At 41.1% G+C, this 21,202-nt stretch overlaps 1 protein-coding gene across 1 annotated transcript in view; it reads left to right on the top strand.

Annotated features, from left to right (window-relative positions):
* Nucleotides 1-21,202, top strand: part of KLHL29 (kelch like family member 29) — a 510,263-nt gene that overhangs the window by 468,717 nt on the left and 20,344 nt on the right. The window contains exon 13 of the mRNA XM_067544703.1: nt 12,158-12,351. Within this exon, the coding sequence (XP_067400804.1) occupies nt 12,158-12,351 (194 nt within the window). The remainder of the gene's footprint in view (nt 1-12,157; nt 12,352-21,202) is intronic.

Genomic DNA, 21,202 nt, shown 5'->3' with positions numbered 1-21,202 from the left:
ACCAGATTTTTCATTTAACTTTTGAGTGCAGGAGATTGTAAATTTAATGTTCTTTTCCATAATTTTCTTTATGTAATTGTATATATCATAATATATAAATATTGCATATAAAAACTACATTAAAAGAACATTATTAAGGTTGCAAAATCAAGCATGCAAAAATTAGGAAATCTTAATCCTGTGCAACTTTAATTTGTCTTCCTTGTTAATGCATTATGATTAGAGTTATGCGAATAACTGATTTTTTCAATATACTGTACTGCTATAGTAGAGACCTGGGTTCTCTTTTCAGTTCTTCCAGAAGTGACCTTGTACAACCTCTCAGTAAAATGGGAAAATCATACTTGTTTGCCATGATCTCCTGGCTCCTAGACCAGTACACCTTCCCCTGTGCAAAAGAGGATGTGGATGGTGTGGAGCTTGGTCTCTTTCACATTTTAACATGGTACCTTAGATGCGAGCACATGTAGCAGAGCTAACAAATGTGTGAGTGTCCTACAAGGTGTGTGACACTTTGCAGGTCTGCAAGTAAACCTTTCCCTGCAGTGTTTGCAACCCCATCATTGCAGAAGTGAAATGGACTAGGAACAAAATGAAACTGACTCCATTAATTGTCTCAGTGAATGAGAGAACACAGGAAGTAAACAAGCAGCATAAGTAGTGAAGAGTAAATGGACTTTGATAGCATTGTGCACTCCGTACACTACAAGCTAATGACAAGTGGGCCCAGTGGGACTAGATCTGTTTCATGGGATTGCAAAATTTCTTCAAATTCCCAAACCACTTCTCCTGTAATTTAAAGTCATCTTTTTTCACCAAAGAAGTTCAGAGTTTTTTTAATCCTCTTGTAGATAAAGAGGAAGCAGGTGTCTTGTGTGCACTAATAGACTGCATTTAGTTTTCATTAGATTATGTCCTTTTGTCACGGTCTGTTTCTTTCTCTGCTCTGATTCTTGTGTTCTCACACAGCATCAACAAAAAAGATCAGTTTGTACTTCCAGAACCAGTGACGGTAGAGGTTGAGAATTAGGCAAAGCTGGTCCTTCCCCAGATCCTAAGTCCCTCAAGATCAACCCCCAGACCCCAATATAAGTCTTGTGATTTTTATCACGTCTGACCATATTTGGTATTTTTCTTAAATCCCCAGCTCCCAGAGTCATGTCACTGCATTCAAATCTGAGCTTACATTTTTAAGGTGAGGAACACATGTCATAACTTCATTGAATTTCTAGCCCTTGTGGTGGTGGAGAAAATCTTGAAAACATGAACCCTAATGTCTCAAAAGCCAGAAAGCAAATAAGAGAACCCCTTATGTATTTTTGTTAAGCTCATGATTTTAAGGCAATCTCATGATTTGGACCTCTTGGGGTTGACAGAACAGCAACAATTACCCTAACGTGGCATCATGTGGTGCCTGCACATTGTGATCTCACAGAGACACACACATTTTGATGAAATATTTTGTGGTTCATGTCCCATCAAGCCTGAAACTGAGCAGGCTAGAATATTTACAGTTTAAAAAGCAAGCCCAGTGTAGGCCTGTTATGCATGCTTATCTGGTAGAATAGCAGGCTTTCTCCATATCATTTCAGTGCATTCTGCCTCTGCAGAGGTAGGTAAGCCCTTGTGATGGGGATTTGTTAAACTCACAGTTATAATTAATCTTCTATTATCGATGAAAATGACTTATGAGAAGCAACAGTAGAACAGAGTGTGTGCCTAGATTGTGTGTCCCTTTTGGGTCATGCTGGGAGATCAGAAGTTTTTAAAAATTAAAATGAAGTGGAGGGATCAAAGAGTGTGTTAGCTTCATTACTTAAATCAGTTGTGTGCGTGTGTGTTATGTGTTTGGTTTTGGAACTGACGTTCTGGGGTTTTAACATAAGAAAAATGAGGAGAGAAAAAGTTCACCTTAAAAACTGCAACCCACAGACTGACATTATTCAAACTGAAACATCTCCCAGTTGCCCCAACATCCTAATTTTACAGGTACTCAGGAAATTGAAGGCAAATGGAATAACTTTCCCAAGTCTTATGAGCAATGAGGCATTTTGAATTTGGGTCATCTCTTTCTGGATAATCATTAATGTTCAGAATAATGTTAATTTAATTGCTCAATTTTCTGATGTCACAAGCACAATTAAAACCCAATTCAGAACTTCCCTATTCCTTCCTTCCTTGAGTGTGTGTTTGCGCGCGTGTGGTTATGACTTGCATTAACAGAGAGATTACATTTCTGCTATAGTGTGGATTGGACATTGCTCTTTGAATGTGACTCTCTTGCTTTGGGTGGGGTTTAGGAATACAGTCTCACAGAAAGCAAGGCACCATCTACGACTTTAGATCATTTGTCACCCAGGCTACATAGTATTACACACAAAACTCTACATTAAAAGAATGTTGAAGTTGCAAAGTCAAGCACTCAAAAGTTAAGCGCCAGAATTAAGATGGTCTCTGCAATTTTTACTACAGCCTTGTCCCACCAGTGTAAGTGCTCTACTACACCAACATAATAACTCCACCTTCACAAGAGGGGTAGAGCTTACTTCTGCGTACTTACGGCGACACAGTATCTGTACAGACACTGCATTTCTTGCATCGGCTGTTTGCTGTCTTGTCAAATAGAGCTGTGAAATTGACAAGAATGGCAGGCAGCTAGAGTGCAGCTGCCTCCAGCTCCCCATTTCCAACCTCGCTGCTACCCAGAGGCTCTCCGATTCCTGCTCAGGGAGCTGAGACGCCTGGACGGCTGCCCCCAACTCCCAGCCAGGAGCAGAGAACCACGGGGTGCAGCTGGGCTCCCAGCGGGGAGCGGCGCAGAGGGCTCTCACCCCTCACCCTGCCCCATTTCGGTCGGTAGAAGTGGCTCTGGGTGAGGACGTGCACCTCACGTAGGTCAGTTTAAGGCTCTAATGTAGACATGCCCTCGTAGAGTCTGTCCAGAAATTAGCATCATCGAGGCAGAGGGTTCAGCCATTGTGACCAGTTGTGTGTGGGTGTGTGAGAGAACACACTCACACAGAACAAAAGTGGGAACAGACAAGACTGGGGGCGGGGGGAGAAAAGGCAATAAAACCAAGCATAAACCTGTGAGCACACTGTGACTATGGGAAAAGCTAGAGAGAGAGAGAGCTTTTGGGTGGTCTAGTGTTGGCTAAACATGCCCTGTAGGCTAAGAAACTGCTTCCCTCTGCATTCAGAGACACAGGACTTTGTACCTTCTTTGTAAACAAACAAAACTGTCTCAAAGAAGTAACTGAATATCCCCAGTTTCTGCTTCCAGCTGGAGCATGCCCAGACTCCCGTGCTTTGACTAGCCACTCAGGTTTAAAAGAGGCAATACTACAGTCTTTAATTGCATGAGCAAATACTATTTTTTTCCACAGAGGTTCATAACTTGGCCAAATTTGGGCAGATTTTCATGGGAATGGTGACAGGGAGGTGCCTTTTGCCATTCCCATGAAAATCAGCCTAGTCAAAGCCACGGAGGCAGTTGAGCATCTCAGCAAAATGGTTGTATGAATTTTTTAACATGAGCATAACATCGTATTTTCCTTAATCTCACTCTGAGAAATGGCTGGACTGTTTTTACTGAAATTTTCAGAAAATTCCAGTTTAAGGCAAACATCCAGCATGGAAAATCTCAGACCAAATGGTTACAATTTGGCTAAGTTATCATCACCTGAAATCAGGGTCTTTATAATGGAAAGTGTTGGACATCGTTAACTACAGGTGTTGCTACCTGCACTGTGTATAATTCATCTTTGGAGGTTGCATACAGATGGTCATTCATATGCTAAATGTCTTTTGTGCAATCCAGAAAGCACTTTTCTGTGGACTCCATAGGGTGAGTTATGGAATCATCCCTTCCTCCTCCTTTGTCTGTACTTTATTTATATATAATCTCTGTGAGATCTGGTCTTTTTGTGACGTCTGGGCGCCACTGAAGTCAATGGGAGTTTGGGATATTGACTTCAATGGCTCCAAGATTTCATCCTTCATCTTCTAATATGTCTTTAAAGAGCCAAGAAGGTGCCACTATGATGGGCAACCATCTTAAAACCGAATAAATATATAAATAGGCAGATATGTGTAATGCACTTTGTTTGTTTGTTGAAATGATGTGTATGTACTAGCTGGGCTGAATCAGAAACCCATAAACTCCGTGAAATGGATATTTTAAGCACATACACTCATCTTCTGTGGGATTGGATGTTGGGCTACTTTTTTGGAAGAAGGTTTTTAAGGAAATAGCAATGACACAACAATTCTCAATCAAGCCCCTCTGGTAACTTTGTGTGTGACAGGAAACACGTCCCTAGATGTTTAAGTGATAGATTTTCACAGCAACCTGTCTGCTTCTGTGGCTTGTGTACAAATACCAGATGAGAGAATGAAGAGGATCTATGAACTGGGTTTCTAGATAATGGATGGGGCTTCTTAATACAGGCCCTGTGAGAGCTGAGAAGGCTGCACATGCTGACAATATATATGGCTAAATGTATGTGGGTCTGTGTACTTCATAGTAATTATCTGTGTGAAAGGTGTTGAAAGATGAAGCATATTGTTCTGACACAGGGCCTCTAGGTTTATCTAAAATTGGTTGACTGCTTCAATTTATATCTGCAGATGGAAAACAGGTTTAAAAATTAAATATAAAAATAATCTTTATTTGTCTCTTTACACAGTTTCAGAACCTACTATTATATTGATGTCTCAGGAAAATTACATATAGAAGCTTGTCCCAGAATAGTTCATTAAGGTCCTCAGAACAGTCAGAAGGAAATGAAAAGGGCAAAACCATTAATATGATTTTAAACATCATGTAAGCCATCTGAAGAGCAGATCAATACTACACAATGAATCTTTATTTTGTATAGCATCATTCCTGAAAATTGTATTCCAAAGTTAAATAACGTATAAGATAGTAAAGGGTTGGTGGTCTATAAACTACTGATAATGATAGCATAAAGACTCCATAATGTGAATAAATTAAAGTATTCAGTCATAAAGCTGTTTAACCTAGAAGGAGAGAAATTAAGAGGCTGAGGAAAAGGGAGAAAAAATGTTTTCAGATGAGGTATGAAAAGAAATGGAGAATTCATAAGGCAGAGAGCTGTTCCAAATGGCAGAAGTTGCAGAATAAAAGGCTGTCTTGCCATTATTGCTGAGATTGTGGGAAGAGAAAGAAAGCAGGTGCTAAATGAGATGAGTGAATTGAGAGAAAGATCAGCCCTAAGAGAGAAAGTTGGAGAATGCAGAATTTTCAAAACACAGAAGGTTATTTTTATTTTGCAGGTCTAGTCTCTTGGCTAGGAGGAGACTACTGAACCCACAGTGTTTGGGTAGGCCCACCACCACAGAATGGCGTGGGCAGGCATAGGGACAGAGAAGCAGGAGCTAGCATTGACATAGTAGGGAGCCAGAAGTACTGTGAGCACTTTTTCAGACGGAAACCTTTGGGTGGATTGGATCCAGGCTCCATGATGTCTTAATTTACTGCTGCAAACAGCAGTCAAGTGAGAAGTCTGAGTCAAGGAAAGAGTTCAAGATGGAATTTTTTTAGGTTAATTCTATTGGCTGTAAGTAACTGAATAGGATGGAGTCATTAAAGGTATCAAAAGATACTCACTGTTATTGTAAAAGTGGCAGTTAAAGGTGGAAACAACAAGAATGAGAGGAAGAATGTAAATAAACAAGAGAAGAAAGCCAAGAGATGAACTGGCTGTAAATCTTCTCTGAGCAAGGAAGTTGCATTGATTTAGCTTTATTCTGTTTTTAAACCAATTTAGTTAATCAGGTGCAAATCCCTATGTGGACACTTTAGGAGTTGACTGAAGCTAAACCAGAATGACTGGTGTCTGGAAAACATGCCAGAGAGAGACTTAAGAGGCTCAAACTACTTAGCTTATCTAAGAGAAGGTTAAAAGGTGACATGATTATGTTCTACAAGTATCTATGCTACATGGAGAAGAGATATTTTGACAGTAGACAGCTCTTTTATGCAGCAGAAAAAGACATGAGATCCAATGGTTGGAAGCTGAAGCTAGAGAAACTGAGACTAGAGAAACGAGGCATATATTTTTAGTGTAATTAACCATGGAACGAGTTACCTAGGGACATGGTGGATTCTCTATCACTTGAAGCCTTTAAATCAAGACTTCATATCTTTCATAAAGATATGTTATACCACACACAGAAGGTATGGGCAGAAATTACTGGGTGGTTTCTGTGACCTGTGTCATGCAGGAGGTCAGACTAGATGATCATGATAGTCTCTTCTGGCCCTAAAGTCTAAGATTCTCTGATATAAGACAAACTCATCTCCTATTATGTGCACACAGGGGTTTGTACTAGATTAATTATATTGATTTAAAATCACGCTTTTTAGTCAGAACTGGTGCAATTTTCTCATGTGGATACGGGCATATGAAGGGGGGGTCTCAGCACAGAGACAAAGTCACCACTAGATAAGGACAATACCGCTACTACCCATTCAGAAAAGATTTTGAAACTGAAGCATGTTCAAGACAAGAGTATTTGATTTAAGTAGCCCATTCACACTTATGTTCAGTGCATTTGCAGCCTTTGGCTCTTTGCAGATGAAATGATTAGTCATTTCTGGCTCCCTGTGGCAGACAAAGAGAAGCTCAAAGGGAACCAGGATTAATTCCTTCACTCACTCATGCAGCAAATAGACAGAGAGCAGTGAAAGTGAATGAAAGAAAAAAGATGGGTGACTGAGGATGCTGACAGTGAAATTTACCCTGAAATTTAATTATTTCTTTTGCAGTTTAAGACTCACTTCCTCAATCATGTCTTCCCTGTCTCCACCCACAACCAAACCCATAAGAAATCCAGAGGACGTAACTTGTCTATATTTTTGATCAACTATTAAGAGAAGAATCAGAAAATAGATGACAGTAATATTTCATAGATTCATAGATTCCAAGGCCAGAAGGACCATTGTGATCATTTAGTCTGACCTCCACATAACATAGGCCATAGAACTTCCTCAAAAATAACTCCTAGAGCAGATCTTTTAGAAGAACATCCAGGCCTGCTTTAAAAATGTCAGTGATGGAGAATCCACCACGACCCTGGGTAAATTGCTCCAGTGGTTAATGACCCTTACTGTCAAAAATGTATGCCTTATTTCCAGTCTGAATTTGTCTAGCTTCACCTTCCAGCTACTGGATCATGTTAGACCTTACTCAGCTGGATTGAAGAGCCCATTGTTAAATAGTTGTTCCCCAAGTACATACTTATAAACTGTAATTAAGTCATACACCTCCTCGATGATGATTGCCCGTTTACAATTAAATTTTGAGACTTATCAATTAGCCAGTTTTTAATCCTTTTAATCTGTCTCTCTGAAATGGTTTACTGCCAGTTAATTCCACCCCACTCAGTTCCACACATTGATATATCAGTTCATGTGTACTGGCCACAAGCATCTTCAGATGTTGTGTACTAGACTAATGATGCTAAATCATCATGGATTTTGTCTGTTAGAACACATACATTGGATGACAATTCTCAATTGTGTCCTAGAAGCTGATGGATTAGTGAGCACATTTAGATCTCTTCCACTCAGATAACTATATTTCTGTAATTATTAATCAACTACGTTTGGCTTCCCTGAATGTGGAAACAAAGACGGGGGAATTAAGAGAAGTAGCCAAGACTCTGAAGAGAATGAGAGTGTGCATTGCCTGTATACAAGAGACAAAGTGGAAAGGGGACACAATCCACAAACGTTGAGGTGGGTTACAAGATAATGTATCATGGCTCAGTAAATAGGAATAATCATAGCAGAAATATTACAGGATAAGGCAGTAGACACCCTAAGGAAGAGTGACCAGCTGATGAAAGTTAAAGTAGAGTGAGTAGAAAACAAATATTTAACATTATATATATGCACCACAGGTTGGCTGTATGATTGAGGAGAAGGAGAATTTCCAGATAGTGCTGGACCAAGTGAGTACCTGATTGTCAGAGAAGGTCTCAACGGACATGTGGGAGAACACAATGAAGGCTATGATCACTGTCATGAAGGATGAGGCTTTGGAATCAGAAATGAAGTTAGGGAGGATATATTAGAGTTAGCCAGAGTCCATGGCCTGTGTGTTGCCTATACATACTTTGTAAGGAGGGATGAGCATTTAATAACAGGTACCAGACCAATTACTTTCTGACAAGAGAAAGAGATAAAAAAATGTGAGAGACTGTAAAGCAATCTCAGGACAACAGATTGCAAAGCTACACAGATTGCTTGTAATGGACTTCTGGGTGAAAATGCTAGTGGGAGACAAAAGCCAGGTTGTGGAACAAAGGATAAATTGGTGGAGGCTCACAGACAGGGAGGTTAGTCTGAGATTTAAGGATGAGATTCTGCAGAGGTTGGACAGTGACCAAACCAGCTATGATTATTCCAATGAGGTTTGGGGAAAAATATCCCAACATATTGCAGAAAGTACACAAACTGCCTATGGCCAAATGAAAGGAGAGAAATTTCATGGGAAGGAGACATGGTGGTGGTCCAACGATGTGCAGGAGCCAAAAAAAAAGAAGGAAAGGTTTAAGCGATGTCAAAGAGAAAGAATGGTGGAAAATTATGAGGGATACAAGCTGATAAGAAAACAGTGAAAAGAGCAGTTATAGAAGCGAAGGGTCAAGCTTTTAAAGCCTTACATACAGAACTACTAATGAAGGAAGGGGGAAAAGCAAGATTAGGCAGAGTAGCACAGAGGACTTGGGAACTGTGAAGTGTGTCAAAGATGAAAATAGAAGAGTAGTGGTGGAAGACGGTGAAATCATTAGGAGGTGGCAGTGGTTTTATGAAAAATAGCTCAATGAAGAGAATGTGAAGCAATTGTTGAGGAAGTATGTGCAAGCAACACATGTTGTGGTGGTGCCTGCAGTCATGCAGTCTGCCAGAAATATGTATTCAGTCTATCATGGACAAGACAAGTACAAGGGTAGTACTATAGTAGTGAGAAGCAGCTGTGGCTACCATGAATCATTCACTGTGAATGTACGTCCACATCAAGAATCAGCCTTAAATCCATTCCTATTTGTGATTGTAATGGACACCTTGACACAGGAGATTAGGGAAGAAGTTCCATGGAGAATGCTTTTTGCTGATGACATTATGTTGTGCCATGAAGCTAAGTATGAACTGGAAAGGGATCTGGAATTAAGGAGGGCTGTTATTAGAAGAAAATAGCTTACGAATTGGCCAACAAAAGATAGAATACATGTGATGCTTCATTGAGAGGGACAACAAGAAGCCAATAGAACTAGATGGTATAGCGTGAAGTCAGTGCAACAATTGAAATTCCTTGGTTCGATGTTGAGCCAGGATGGGAATAAGGATGCAAATGTTAAGAACTGCATGAAGAGCTTGGATAAATGGAGCTTGGTGTAAACTACTTCACGCTGCCGAAGCGAGAATGCTCAGGTGGATACCAGGTAAGACAAGAACTGATGGACTACACAGTGAAATGGTATCAGCCATGATGCAGGTAGCCCCATCATGGAAAAGCTGAGGGAGTATCGACTGAGATGGCTGGGTCATAACAAGCCACTTCACCTTGAATGGTCCCTTAGAATATGTGCTAATTACTTATGCTAAACTATCTATTTGATCTTCTATTTAGCTGTGACACTCTGAGTACCTTTCCCAAATCTGAGAAAGAGCTCTGTAAAGCATGAAAACTTGTCTCTGTCACCAACAGAAGTTGGTCCAGTAAAAGATATCATCTCACCCACCTTGTCTCTCTGACACTGCTAAAACAACAGTGCATACAGCAATGGCTGAGTCATGTGAGATAACGGGGTATGGGATATGTTGGCCAAAGAGAACAAGAGCTAGTAGTTACATAACAAAGACCATGAGCGAGACCTAGAAGAAGATGGTTCAAGATGCTGAAGGAGGACATAACGAGGGTTATTGTCAGCTTGGAAGACACACTTGACAAGAATGGTTGGAGATGAAGAACTGGATCTGCTGACCCTGATTGCCAGGACAAGGTGAAGACGAAGAAGAAAAAAGATTAATCAGTTGTTTTCATTATAAAATCAGGGATAGCAACAGCTCAATTACCAATGCTAAAACTATTGGAGGAGAAGTGGTAGTTAAATGTACCCCATCAGCAGTGTACCAAAATATTATTATTACACAGTTTTGTCCATATCTATTTTTAGGATGAGAGTGAATATTGCCATGAATATCACATACAAATACGAGGTGTTTGCCACACTGTGCAATTAGATTGTAAGTTTTTAAGTGATGCTTTCAGTAGCCAAATGCAGAGTTAGTGCCTTATTTTTAGCATCAAACTTTGAAAATTAGACGTAGTATGGGATTGTGCTGCATCATGTTCCTGCCACCATATTGGATATTTTTTCTGTTCTTCTCCTAATGATTCTGTTTTTTTCTGTGATATTAAGTTCTGAAGAAAGCATTTCGAGGTGGTGAAAACCTTTAGAAAGTGCTCTTCTCAGTGCTTTTTATTATCAGGAAATTCCCTCATTTTAGTTGGTTAAAATGTGCCTCCATTCTGGTTTTTCATTTTTATTAATTTATTAATATCAATCAGTTGTTTTTGTTGAAATGTTACTTATGCAAAAGAAATAAGTTCCGGTGACCACACTATTTTATGCTCCCTGCACCATTGCCTGTCTTTTATCCCTTGTTTTGTTCCACATTTGGACATTAGGGGTATGTCTACCTTGCGTCTGGGACCAAGAATCCCAGCCTGGGTCCACAGACTTGCATTGGTGAGGCTCGCACTAGCGCACTAAAAGTAGCTGTGTAGACAGTGCACTGATGTTCCTACTCAGGCTGGAGGTTGGACTCTCAAGCCCACCCCATCACCACAGCCTGAGAGTCCAGGCTGCAGCCCAGATTGCAATGTCAAAGCACTGTCTATGCAGCTGTTTTTAGCTCGCTAGCACAAGCCTCACCAATACAAGTCTGTGGACCCGGGTTTGGAGGCTTACTCCCATATGTTGTAGTATGGCAGATTGAGAGATGTGTTACAAAGGGATAATAAATATGTCAGTTTCAGACAAAGATTCCCTATTTCAAACCCAGGAATCTAGAGTATTTGCATGCCGTTAGCATCCATCCTGCTATCAGGAGCCAAAGCTCTGAATGGGCGATGAAGGCTTGTGTGTTTGTCATCAACTGTTCTGAATTACTACCATTTAGGAAACTGCTATTTGACTGAATGTGCCATTACATGGAAATATTGAAGCCTAACAACCATGTTGTTTTCCACTGTCTCAGGCTCATTTTACTGGAGCTATTTGGATCACTGCCACATTATTTAAAAAAATAAATGTCTGAACTTGGGACATTGTTTAAAATGAATCTTAATCCCCTGTTTATTAACTGCACATCCTTATGGTCAATGGCTTAATTAAATCAGATACTGATGACCTTAAAACTAATTTAGTGCTCTAATGCATATTCTTTTCTGTTGCACTACATGTTAAAAATGGATGCAGTGAGGAAATCTTATCCCAGTAGCAAACTCCCCATTAACATTTGCAATATCCTGCAATGAAGTGTAGTAACTTGATACATACAATGACAATTAAATGGAGACAATTTACACATGCACAAAATATGCATTAATGTTTAGTTAATAGAATAGAATAGTTAATGGCTAGTAAAAAGAGCTATCATTTTGCATTATGTTTGATGATGAGATGAGTTTCACAAGCTAAACAATTTAAGTATATTAATAATTGCCTGCCTATGGTTGCTATTGGACACTGATATGCAAGAATAATCTTACTGTATTCCAATTAATAGAAATTAATTAGTGGAAGTCATCTTGACAAAGGTGTCCTGAGTTTTTTTAGCCGCAGCTATAATTAGGCTTGAGAGGCATATGAAGAAAATAGATCTGGTTTTCTCTGTGCCTGTATCATTATATGCTTTAAAGGCTAGAAAGAGGCATTAATTACATTATCTACCAAAACAGTTGAATTGTTTTGGTGTTAGAGGATATGTTTTCAAATCTGTTTTATCTGTCTGTCTAGCTGCCTAGCTCTCTGACTGTTTTATCTGTCAATCCGTCATGCATTTACAACACATCCATCACTGTATTATCTGGACTTATTCCTATTGCTTTTGTTTTAGGTATGACACCATCACCAATCAGTGGGAGACAATAGCTCCTCTGCCAAAAGCTGTGCATTCTGCAGCTGCCACGGTTTGTGGTGGTAAGATCTATGTGTTTGGTGGGGTGAATGAAGCTGGTCGTGCTGCTGGAGTCCTGCAGTCATATGTCCCTCAAACTAATGCATGGAGTTTTATAGAATCTCCCATGATAGGTAAGTGATTGGCATTTCACAATTTAAAAAATAAAGGAATGTAATGCTATACATTTCTGAACCATAAGTATTTTAAAATGCCTTTGTTGAGAATAAGTAAACCAAAGGGGCTGAATGTCAATGTATCTTTAATAAAAGGCTGGGGAAAATGTATTTGCTGGGCAAGGCAGGCAGCAGTATGTAATATATTATACTGGAGATGCAGTGGTCTGGTTATTTTGCTAGAAGGGGTGGGTTCAAGGTGGGACAGAAAGGAAAGCAACACAGATATGGATATCCTATAATTATACATTATAAATTGCACTCCAGTCACCAGTTTTGTGAGATCCCTTTGTAACTCTTCACAATCTACTTTGGACTTAACTATCTTGAGTAGTTTTGTGTCATCTGCAAATTTTGCCATCTCACTGTTTACCCCATTTTCCAGATCATTTATGAATATATTGAACATTACAGGTCCCAGTGCAGATCTCTAGGGATACCACTGTTTACCTCTCTCCATTCTGAAAACTGACCATTTATTGCTACCCTTTGTTTCATATCTTTTAACCAGTTACTGATCCATGGGAGGACCTTCGTTCTTATCCCATGACAGCTTATTTTGCTTCAGAGCCTTTGGTGAGGGACCTCGTCAAAGGCTTTCTGAAAATCTAAGTACACTGAATCCACTGGATCACTCTTGTCCATGTGCTTGTTGAGCCCCTCAAAGAATTCTAGTAGATTGGTGAGGCATGATTTCCCTTTACAAAAAAACATGTTTACTCTTCCCCAACAAATCGTGGTCATCTATGTGTCTGATAATTCTGTTATTTACTATAGTTTCGACGAAGTTGCCTCATACTGAAGTTAGGCTTACTGGCCTGTAATTGCCAGGACCACCTCTGGAGCCTTTTTTAAAAATTGGCATCACATTAGCTGTCCTCCAGTCATCTGGTACAGAACTGATTTAAATTATAGGTTATATGTCACAGTTAGTAGTTCTGCAGTTTCACATCTGAGTTCCTTAAGAACTCTTGTCCAGGTGATTCAATACTGTTTAATGTATCAGTTTGTTCCAAAACCTCCTCTAATGACACCTCAATCTGGGAAAGTTCCTTAGATTTGTCACCTAAACAGAATGGCTCAGGTTTAGAAATCTCCCTCACATCTTCAACTGTGAAGACTGATACAAAGAATTGGTTTGTTTCTCTGCAGTGGCCTTATCTTCCTTGAGTACTTCTTTAGCATCTCGGTCATTCAGCTGGCTTCCTGCTTCTGAAGTACTTAAAAAATATGTGGCTGTTATTTTTTGACTCTTTGGCTAGTTGTTCTTCAAATTCTTTTTTGGCCTTCTAATTATATTTTTACACTTCATTTGCCAGAGTTTATACCCCTTTCTATTTTCCTCAATAGGATTTAACTTCCACTTGTTAAAGGATGCCTTTTTCTTTCAAATTGTTTCTTTTACTTTGTTGTTTAGCCATGGTAGCTTTTTTTTGGTCCTCTTACTATGGTTTTTAATTTGGGGAATACGTTTAAACTGATTGTGTATTATGGTATCTTCAAAAAGTTTCCATGCAGCTTTCAGGAATTTCACTTTTGGCACTGTATGTTTTAATTTCTGTTTAACTAACTTCCTCATTTTTGTGTAGTTCCCCTTTCTGAAATGAAATGCTACTGTGGTGGGCTGCTTTTGTGTTTCCCCCCTCCTCTCCAGGAATGTTACATTTTATTATGTTATGGTCACTATTACCAAGCACTTCAGCTATATTCACTTCTTGGACCAGATCCTGTGCTCCCAGGCAATCAAGAATTGCCTCCCTTCTTGTGGGTTCCAGGATTAGCTCTTCCAAGCAGCAGTCATTTAAGGTGTCAAGAAACTTTCTCTCTCCATCCTGTCCTGAGGTGACGTACCCAGTCAAGTTGAAATCCCCCCTTATTATTGAGTTTTTTTATTTTTACAGCCTCTCTAATTTCCCTGAGCTTTTCACAGTCACTGTCACCAGGCTGGTCAGGTGGTCAGTAGTTTATCCTTACTGCTGTATTCTTATTATTCAAGCATGGATTTACTATCCCTGGAGATTCTATGATACAGTTTGGATCATGAAAGATTTTTACTTCATTTGACTACGCTTTCTTTCACATATAGTGCCATCCCCCACCAGTATGACCTATTCTGTCCTTCCATAATATTTTGTACCCTGGTATTACTGTGTCCCATTGATTATCCTCATTCTACCAAGTTTCTGTGATGCTTATATCAATATACTCATGAAATATGAGGCACTGAAGTTCACCCATGTTAGTATTTAGACTTCTAGCATTTATAAATAAGCACTTAAAATTTGTCACTTTTTAGCTATCTGCCATTATGTCATGTAATTGAATAGGACTCTTTTGCATTTGACTGTTTCGCAACAGATCCTACCTGTATTTTATCATCTTCCATCCTCTCCCCTTTACTAAAATATAGAGAATCTCCATTAATAGCTACTCCCCTAAGGGATGTCTCTGTCCGAACCACGTTCTCTTCCGCCCCATCAGCTTTCTGCAGCCCTGTGGGAAACATCATTTTGTGCCTAAAACAATACCATTCATTTAATGGATTATTATTTCTGTTGTTGAAATTCCTCTTGTCCTGAAGGAAGTGAAGGTCTTTTTTGCAGGAAGTCATAGATGTTGTTCAATGGACTTCACTGTGCAGGATAGGACATCCACAACACAGGTGGACTATGAAGATCCAGCACTTATTTTTATTAGTTATGTTTACAGTGCCCAGGAGTGTGCTACATGCTTTACAGAATGAAGAGCAAGACAGAGGCTAACATTTTCAAAAGCACCTTGTGATTAGATCCTTTAAGTTCATAAATAATCATTGGAGCAGGGACTTAGGTGCCAAGCAGCTTGGAGGTGGCTGTGTGCATTCCCACTGGCAGAAATTAAGGCCCCTAGCGGATTTTACCAATGGACATGTAGGTACCTACAGCATTAGGTGGCTGTGTGCATTCCCACCGGCAGAAATTAAGGCCCCTAGCAGATTTTACCAATGGACATGTAGGTACCTACAGCATTAGGTGGCAGCCAAGTAAGGGTTTTGAGGATCTAAATTTTTCACTTAGGCACCTAAAAAGGCATTTAGGGACCTAAATCCCTTTGTGGAGCCAGCTCACATCAGGTGAGATCAAGTTAATGTGCTAAAAATAGAGCGTAGTCATTGTGGTGCAAGTAGGGGGATGGTCTAGCCGCCCTGAGTATGACCCAATGTACATATTCAAATAGCTAACCCTTCCCACCACTTGTGCCACTATGGCTACACTTCCATTTTTTTGCACACTAGCACCATCAGAGCTAGCGCAGGTATGTCTGCTAATGCTGAAAAATTACACCTCCTGCTCCAGTGTAGACATACCCTAAGATCCATTCTCAAAAGTATCATGGGCACATCGAAACCTAAATAACATTTATTTTCAGTGGGACTTAGTTTCCTAAGGTCCAGATTCTCAAAGATATTTAGGTATCTGACTTCCATTAACATCAATACCTTAGGAGCCTAACTGCCAGGCTCTAAATACCTTTGAGGATCCAGACCTAAATTGCTTTTGAACATGAGACTCTTTTGAAAATTCAAACTAAAGGATACAACAGTTGGGTGCAGCACTACAATGACATGGTTATTTAGGTTAGAACTGAGCACATATGGATGTCAGAAATAAGCTACTTCCCCCCACACACACTCTATTTATTAATTACATTATTTATTATTAATTATTATTATTATTTTATTACATCCCTACTTCAGGCATCATGGAAGAAGCAAGTCTTGGGAAGTCAGTTTTCGCCTATAAAATCTATGTTTATAGCTTCCCTTGTGGATATAGCATTGCTCTTTTCCTTTTCCCTGGCTGTTCTTTGTGTCCAGTCTAACGTAACATGACATGCATATGATGTAGCATGAAACACCCAGCGGGAGAGCATCAACCACCAACAATCATGTTTATGTATTACAGCACTGCTAACAAATCTATTTCCTGGGTTTTTCCATCACATGGATACAACAGTTGCTGTTCATATAATCAACTGAGTGACATTATGAGGTTTTTTTCTGTGCTCAGAGCATACTGCAAAAATGAATGTATTATGCAAAAAAGTATTCTTTTTCCTTACCGAAATAGTACAAGTGCCACAGGAGCTGAGAATTCATTCCCTGGACTCGTTATATTGTCTAGCAGGTGTCAAGGCCATGCGTACTTGGAAAAATCATCCAAAAATATCTTAAGATGCGTACATCATACGTTTTCAAATAAATTGTATGATTTCCCAACAAAAAACACATCAAAACCATCGATGGGGATTGCAGGTGGTATTTGTGCTTTCTTTAAGAAAATGTAGTTAATTAGTTAACAATACTCTGAAAGTGTAACATGCTGTGATTTTTATTGGAAAACAAATACTACCAATTTATTTGCAAATTTATAAAGTCATTTAGCACAGAGACTGAAAAAATTGCACCCCTACTGGAGGACATTTCTGTTTTTATCACTTGATCTTAGCCAAAAGGCCCTGATATTATTGAAAATATACTTTATTTCTGCAACTGCGAAGTAGTGGTAGTAGTAACTGTATTGATAAAATGTCCTCCCACTCAAGCTCAGGGATACTGTGCAGCAGAATGACATTCCAAATTCAATATGATGAACCTTTAAAAACTAAGCGAAAAACAAAGACAAGGAGAATGAGACTTGGTGGTCTTTTTACAAAAGGAAAATGAGATTAATTCCACTAGAGATCATATTTCATGCCCATAGTAAAAATGGGAGGGCCCTGTTGACCTTCGATAAGATAATGGGCTCTTTAAATAAATGTTATGTGTTTTCGGATTCCCAGCAATACAAGCAGCTCTTGATGTAACCAGGGCCAGTCCAGTAAAGGGCGTCTTACAGCGAGTAGTACTAGTTTAAAATCAGCCTGTGATTCTAAGGTAATTAATGAAGGGAATGCAGGGTGGGCAACTATGACATATGGTAGCTTATACTCGGTAAGTCCATCTTTTCCAGAAAGTGATGTGCTAACCTAGCCAAGCCAACCTTGGCATGAATGTTGGGATTTTAGGGGAGTCATTTGTTTTAAATGATCTTAATGCGAGTGAAACAAGCTGGAGATCAAAGTCCTCTCTCCATAGAAGAGATATAGCATAGGCAGCAATAGTGTGAGCTCTGACACAGCCCAGCCAATCTGCCTCCAGTCTATACCATCTGGATTTCTCCTAGGAATAAAGAGGTAGTTCCATCTCTATATGCATTTAATGCCTGGCCTCTCTGCTGAGCCTGCCAGTGAGCGTAGTGCCAGTGCCAGTGCAGACCTGGAAATACACTCAGTGACATCTGTAAGGCTTTGGCTACCCGGCAGTTAGACACTCCGCGGCTCACCCGTGCCGCTGACTCGGGCTAAGGGGCTGTTTCATTGCGGTGCAGACGTTCAGGCTCGGGCTGCAGGCCGAGCTCTGGGACCTTCCCACCTCGCAGGGTCCTAGAGCCCAGGCTGCAGCTCGAGCCTGAATGCCTACACCACAGTGAAACAGCCCTTTAGCCCCATGAACCGAAATAAGTGGCACAGGTCAGCCACAGGTTTTTAACTGCCGTGTAGACAGGCCCTGTGTGGACTTGAGATGACGTTGATTGGAAGGATTCTATAGCTAAACAGTCTCACATCTCTTCTTCCCAGTCTCTAACAAGCGGTAACAATTTTGGTAACTGCAGTGCCGTAAAACCAGCCAAGCGTTCATACTTGCGCTGCTTACGTTTTCATTTCTTGCCATGCTGTCCTTACAGCTCAGCAGAAAATGTATTTCATGCACAACTTCCTACGGCTTGTCTTTTTTAACAAGACCACTGTAGACGTGCTGAAGTCAGTGACTGTAAATAAGCATAATGATCTTGTCACTGTGTGTTTTAGTTCACTTTGTGTCTAACGCTGGGGCACTAAAATGTGCCCTTTATGCCAGTGGTTCCTAAACTTTCTGAGTGAAAGGCCCACTAGTTAACACTAGGTAAAACACACATCTCCCCCCCCACCCCACTTCTGCCCCCTCACCACCCATAAACACATATAACCCCTATAAACACATATAATGATGATGATAATAATAACACTAAATTTCATTAATAACAATAATAAATACTGTTACCAGAGCAAGAAGCGAAGCCTACCCAGGCGCAGCCGCCACCGCATGACTCATGTGGCCCTGCCTCTTCCATCCCTCATGGACCGAGAGTAATGGAGAGGGGCCCTGGCAAGTTGGCTGAGGCTGCTCCAGGCCCCCGCTGGTGTGGGGCTGCTCCTCTCCGGCTGGGTGCTCAGCCATTGCGAGGCTGGGGGGGGGGGGGGCTTCTTCTTCGCTCCGGCCGGCGCGGAGCTCGGGGAAGCTGCAACTGGACAGCATGGATCTTGGGGGTGGATGTTCCTCCACTCTGGCCAGCATGGAGCTCGAGCCTCCTGCGCCCGGCTCGGAGCTCGGGGGGGCTAAATATTACTGAAGCCTCATGGACCCCCTGTAATCTTTGGCACCCCTTCCCCCCCAGGAGGTCCCATCCCCCAGGTTGTGAACCGCTGCTTTATGCAATATCAAATTACCAGCTGCCTACATTAACTGAACTGTAAGTTTTGATTCGTGTTTCTGAATGCGTTTTCCATTTAAAGCTGCCCACACAGTTTATATGAAAAATAGGAGTTTTATTTACTCATCACCACGGTTAAATTTTAAAATCTGGTGCGTGCTGTGGGAAGCACAGGTCAGAGACCCATGAGCATTTCTGATATCTAGTCTAAATCTAATTTCTTATACCACGGCCATCACTGGATCATTAGGTTCCCCCCTCGTCTTCAGCTCAGCCCCTCACGCGGTGGCAAGGGGTGGTGACTTTCGGACTCGCTGCTGGCGAGTGTCCACCCTCTGCTTCCCTACCCCCCCTCACTGATGGAGTTTCCTTTCTGCTCTTGAGGTAAGCAGGTCTCCCCTGACTGCTGAAGTTCTCCCCAGGCTGTGGATGGGCATGGGCCTCCTCTGGCTGTTGAGTGAGAGAACAGGGCTCCAGGCACCTTCCCAACGCCAGCTCTTCAGACTGCGCATGCAGGCACTGGCATTCAGTGCAGCAGCAGCTTGGCTTTCTTTCCTTGTGCACTGCTGGAGCATGTAGGGTGATGTCATGGGACTACATCTTAGGGCTCCTGAAAGCACTTGCGGGGACAGGTGCATGGAAACACAGAAGGGGAGTAACCAGCAGCAGCTGCCCTGGCATTAATAGCTGGTGAATCCTGTCACTTCAGTCCCAGCTCTGAGAGGCCTGAAACGGTCAGCAGGCTGAGCCAGCCTTAACATTCCCCGTCAGGCCTATCACATAATTCCCTCTCCCCACTCCTGTATCAGGGTCCCATTGCCACGATCACACCGTTCTAAAAAGAGCTGGCCTAAGGATTTGAGGCAGGGAATGTGAGCTCATTCTTCGGCGAGGCCCAATCTCAGCGACACTGTTTGAAGGGATCGTATCCCAACACGCACACTTCACCCATTCTCCTGCTGCACCTGCCAAGCACCCCTGGCTGTCGGTTTATATCAGTTCACATTTGGCAAGAAAAGGGCTAGAAACTTACTTTATTACTAAAATGGAAGCCTAAATTTTACTTTTGTGAATCCTGGAGGCCATCTCTTTTAACCAGGGGCTTGCACAAGTCCCTACCCGCTCCTCAGTGATGTGTTGTCATGGAAACTTTCTCTTGATGAAGATGACAATGCTCTATTCGAATCCTTTCGGTAAGGTTGGATAAGGAAAGGCATTTAGGGTCAGAGGAGAACACCAGCTATACTTTCGATTTGTGTCTGGCTGTCTCTCTCAAAGGGATCTCAGGTATACGGGGGTCTGTTGTTCACCCTTTCGCCTCTGAAAGGGCAGATAGGAACTAAAGGCGTTTGCATGTAGGCCAAAGATGCTCCCCTGGTGGGTGTCAGTGCTTTCTGGAATATGCTGAGACAGCACATGGTAAACAGCAATTTAGACACTAGGGAAGGATCTGAGGCCAGGTCTCTGAGGCCTTCATCACTGCTTCATGGGAATGGCTGAACACTCAGGCTGGCTAATTATATGTCAGCGCCCTAATGCTATAATGAACACGTTCAAAACAATATTAACCATGTCTGTACATTTTACTTCATAATTCCATGGCTGATTTTGACTTGTTTAATTTAAAGGAGTAACAATTCCTGTGATTTTCTTTTACAAATTCAGAATCAGAGAAAGCAGAGACGAGAAGGAAATACAGGAGATCCTAGTCCATCCTTCTTCCAGGGCCGGACTGTTCCTGACAGCATAATTTCTAGTGCTTTGTCCAGCTTAGTTTTAAATGTATCAAGCAATGGGTCTTCCACCACATCCCTTGGGAAACTATGCTATGCCCAACTAGATCGCAGAATTTTTTCTCAGTGTTAAACCTAAATTTTCCTTTTCTTCATTTCAACCCACATGTACCACTCTAAATAACTCCTCTCCTTCCTTGGTGTTTATACTTTCAATATTTATTAGGGCCTCTGCATACGAAACCTGGTATCTGATCTTTTCTTCACAAATCAATCCCTCCAGCCTCATGATCTGTTTTGTTGCTGTCCTCTAACTCCTTCCAGCTCATCAGTATCTTCTTAGTTAATGTGGTATCCAGAACTGAACAAACTATTACAGGAAGGGCTTCATCCTTTTGATAAATACAAGAGTAATTTCCTGCATCCAGAAAAAACATACTGTTCTGACTGAAGGCAAAAATCTTTGGGGCCTTTTGATAAGGATTCAAATGCTTCTGATGCATTAGCTCTCCTTTGAAATTACAA

Source organism: Emydura macquarii, unplaced genomic scaffold (assembly GCF_026122565.2).
Source record: "Emydura macquarii macquarii isolate MOO-44397 ecotype Brisbane River unplaced genomic scaffold, CSIRO-AGI_Emac_v2 contig_1027, whole genome shotgun sequence".
Classification (NCBI taxonomy): domain Eukaryota; kingdom Metazoa; phylum Chordata; order Testudines; family Chelidae; genus Emydura; species Emydura macquarii.
Note: the sequence above shows the minus strand (reverse complement) of the source record. Positions and strands in the feature narration are given on the sequence as shown.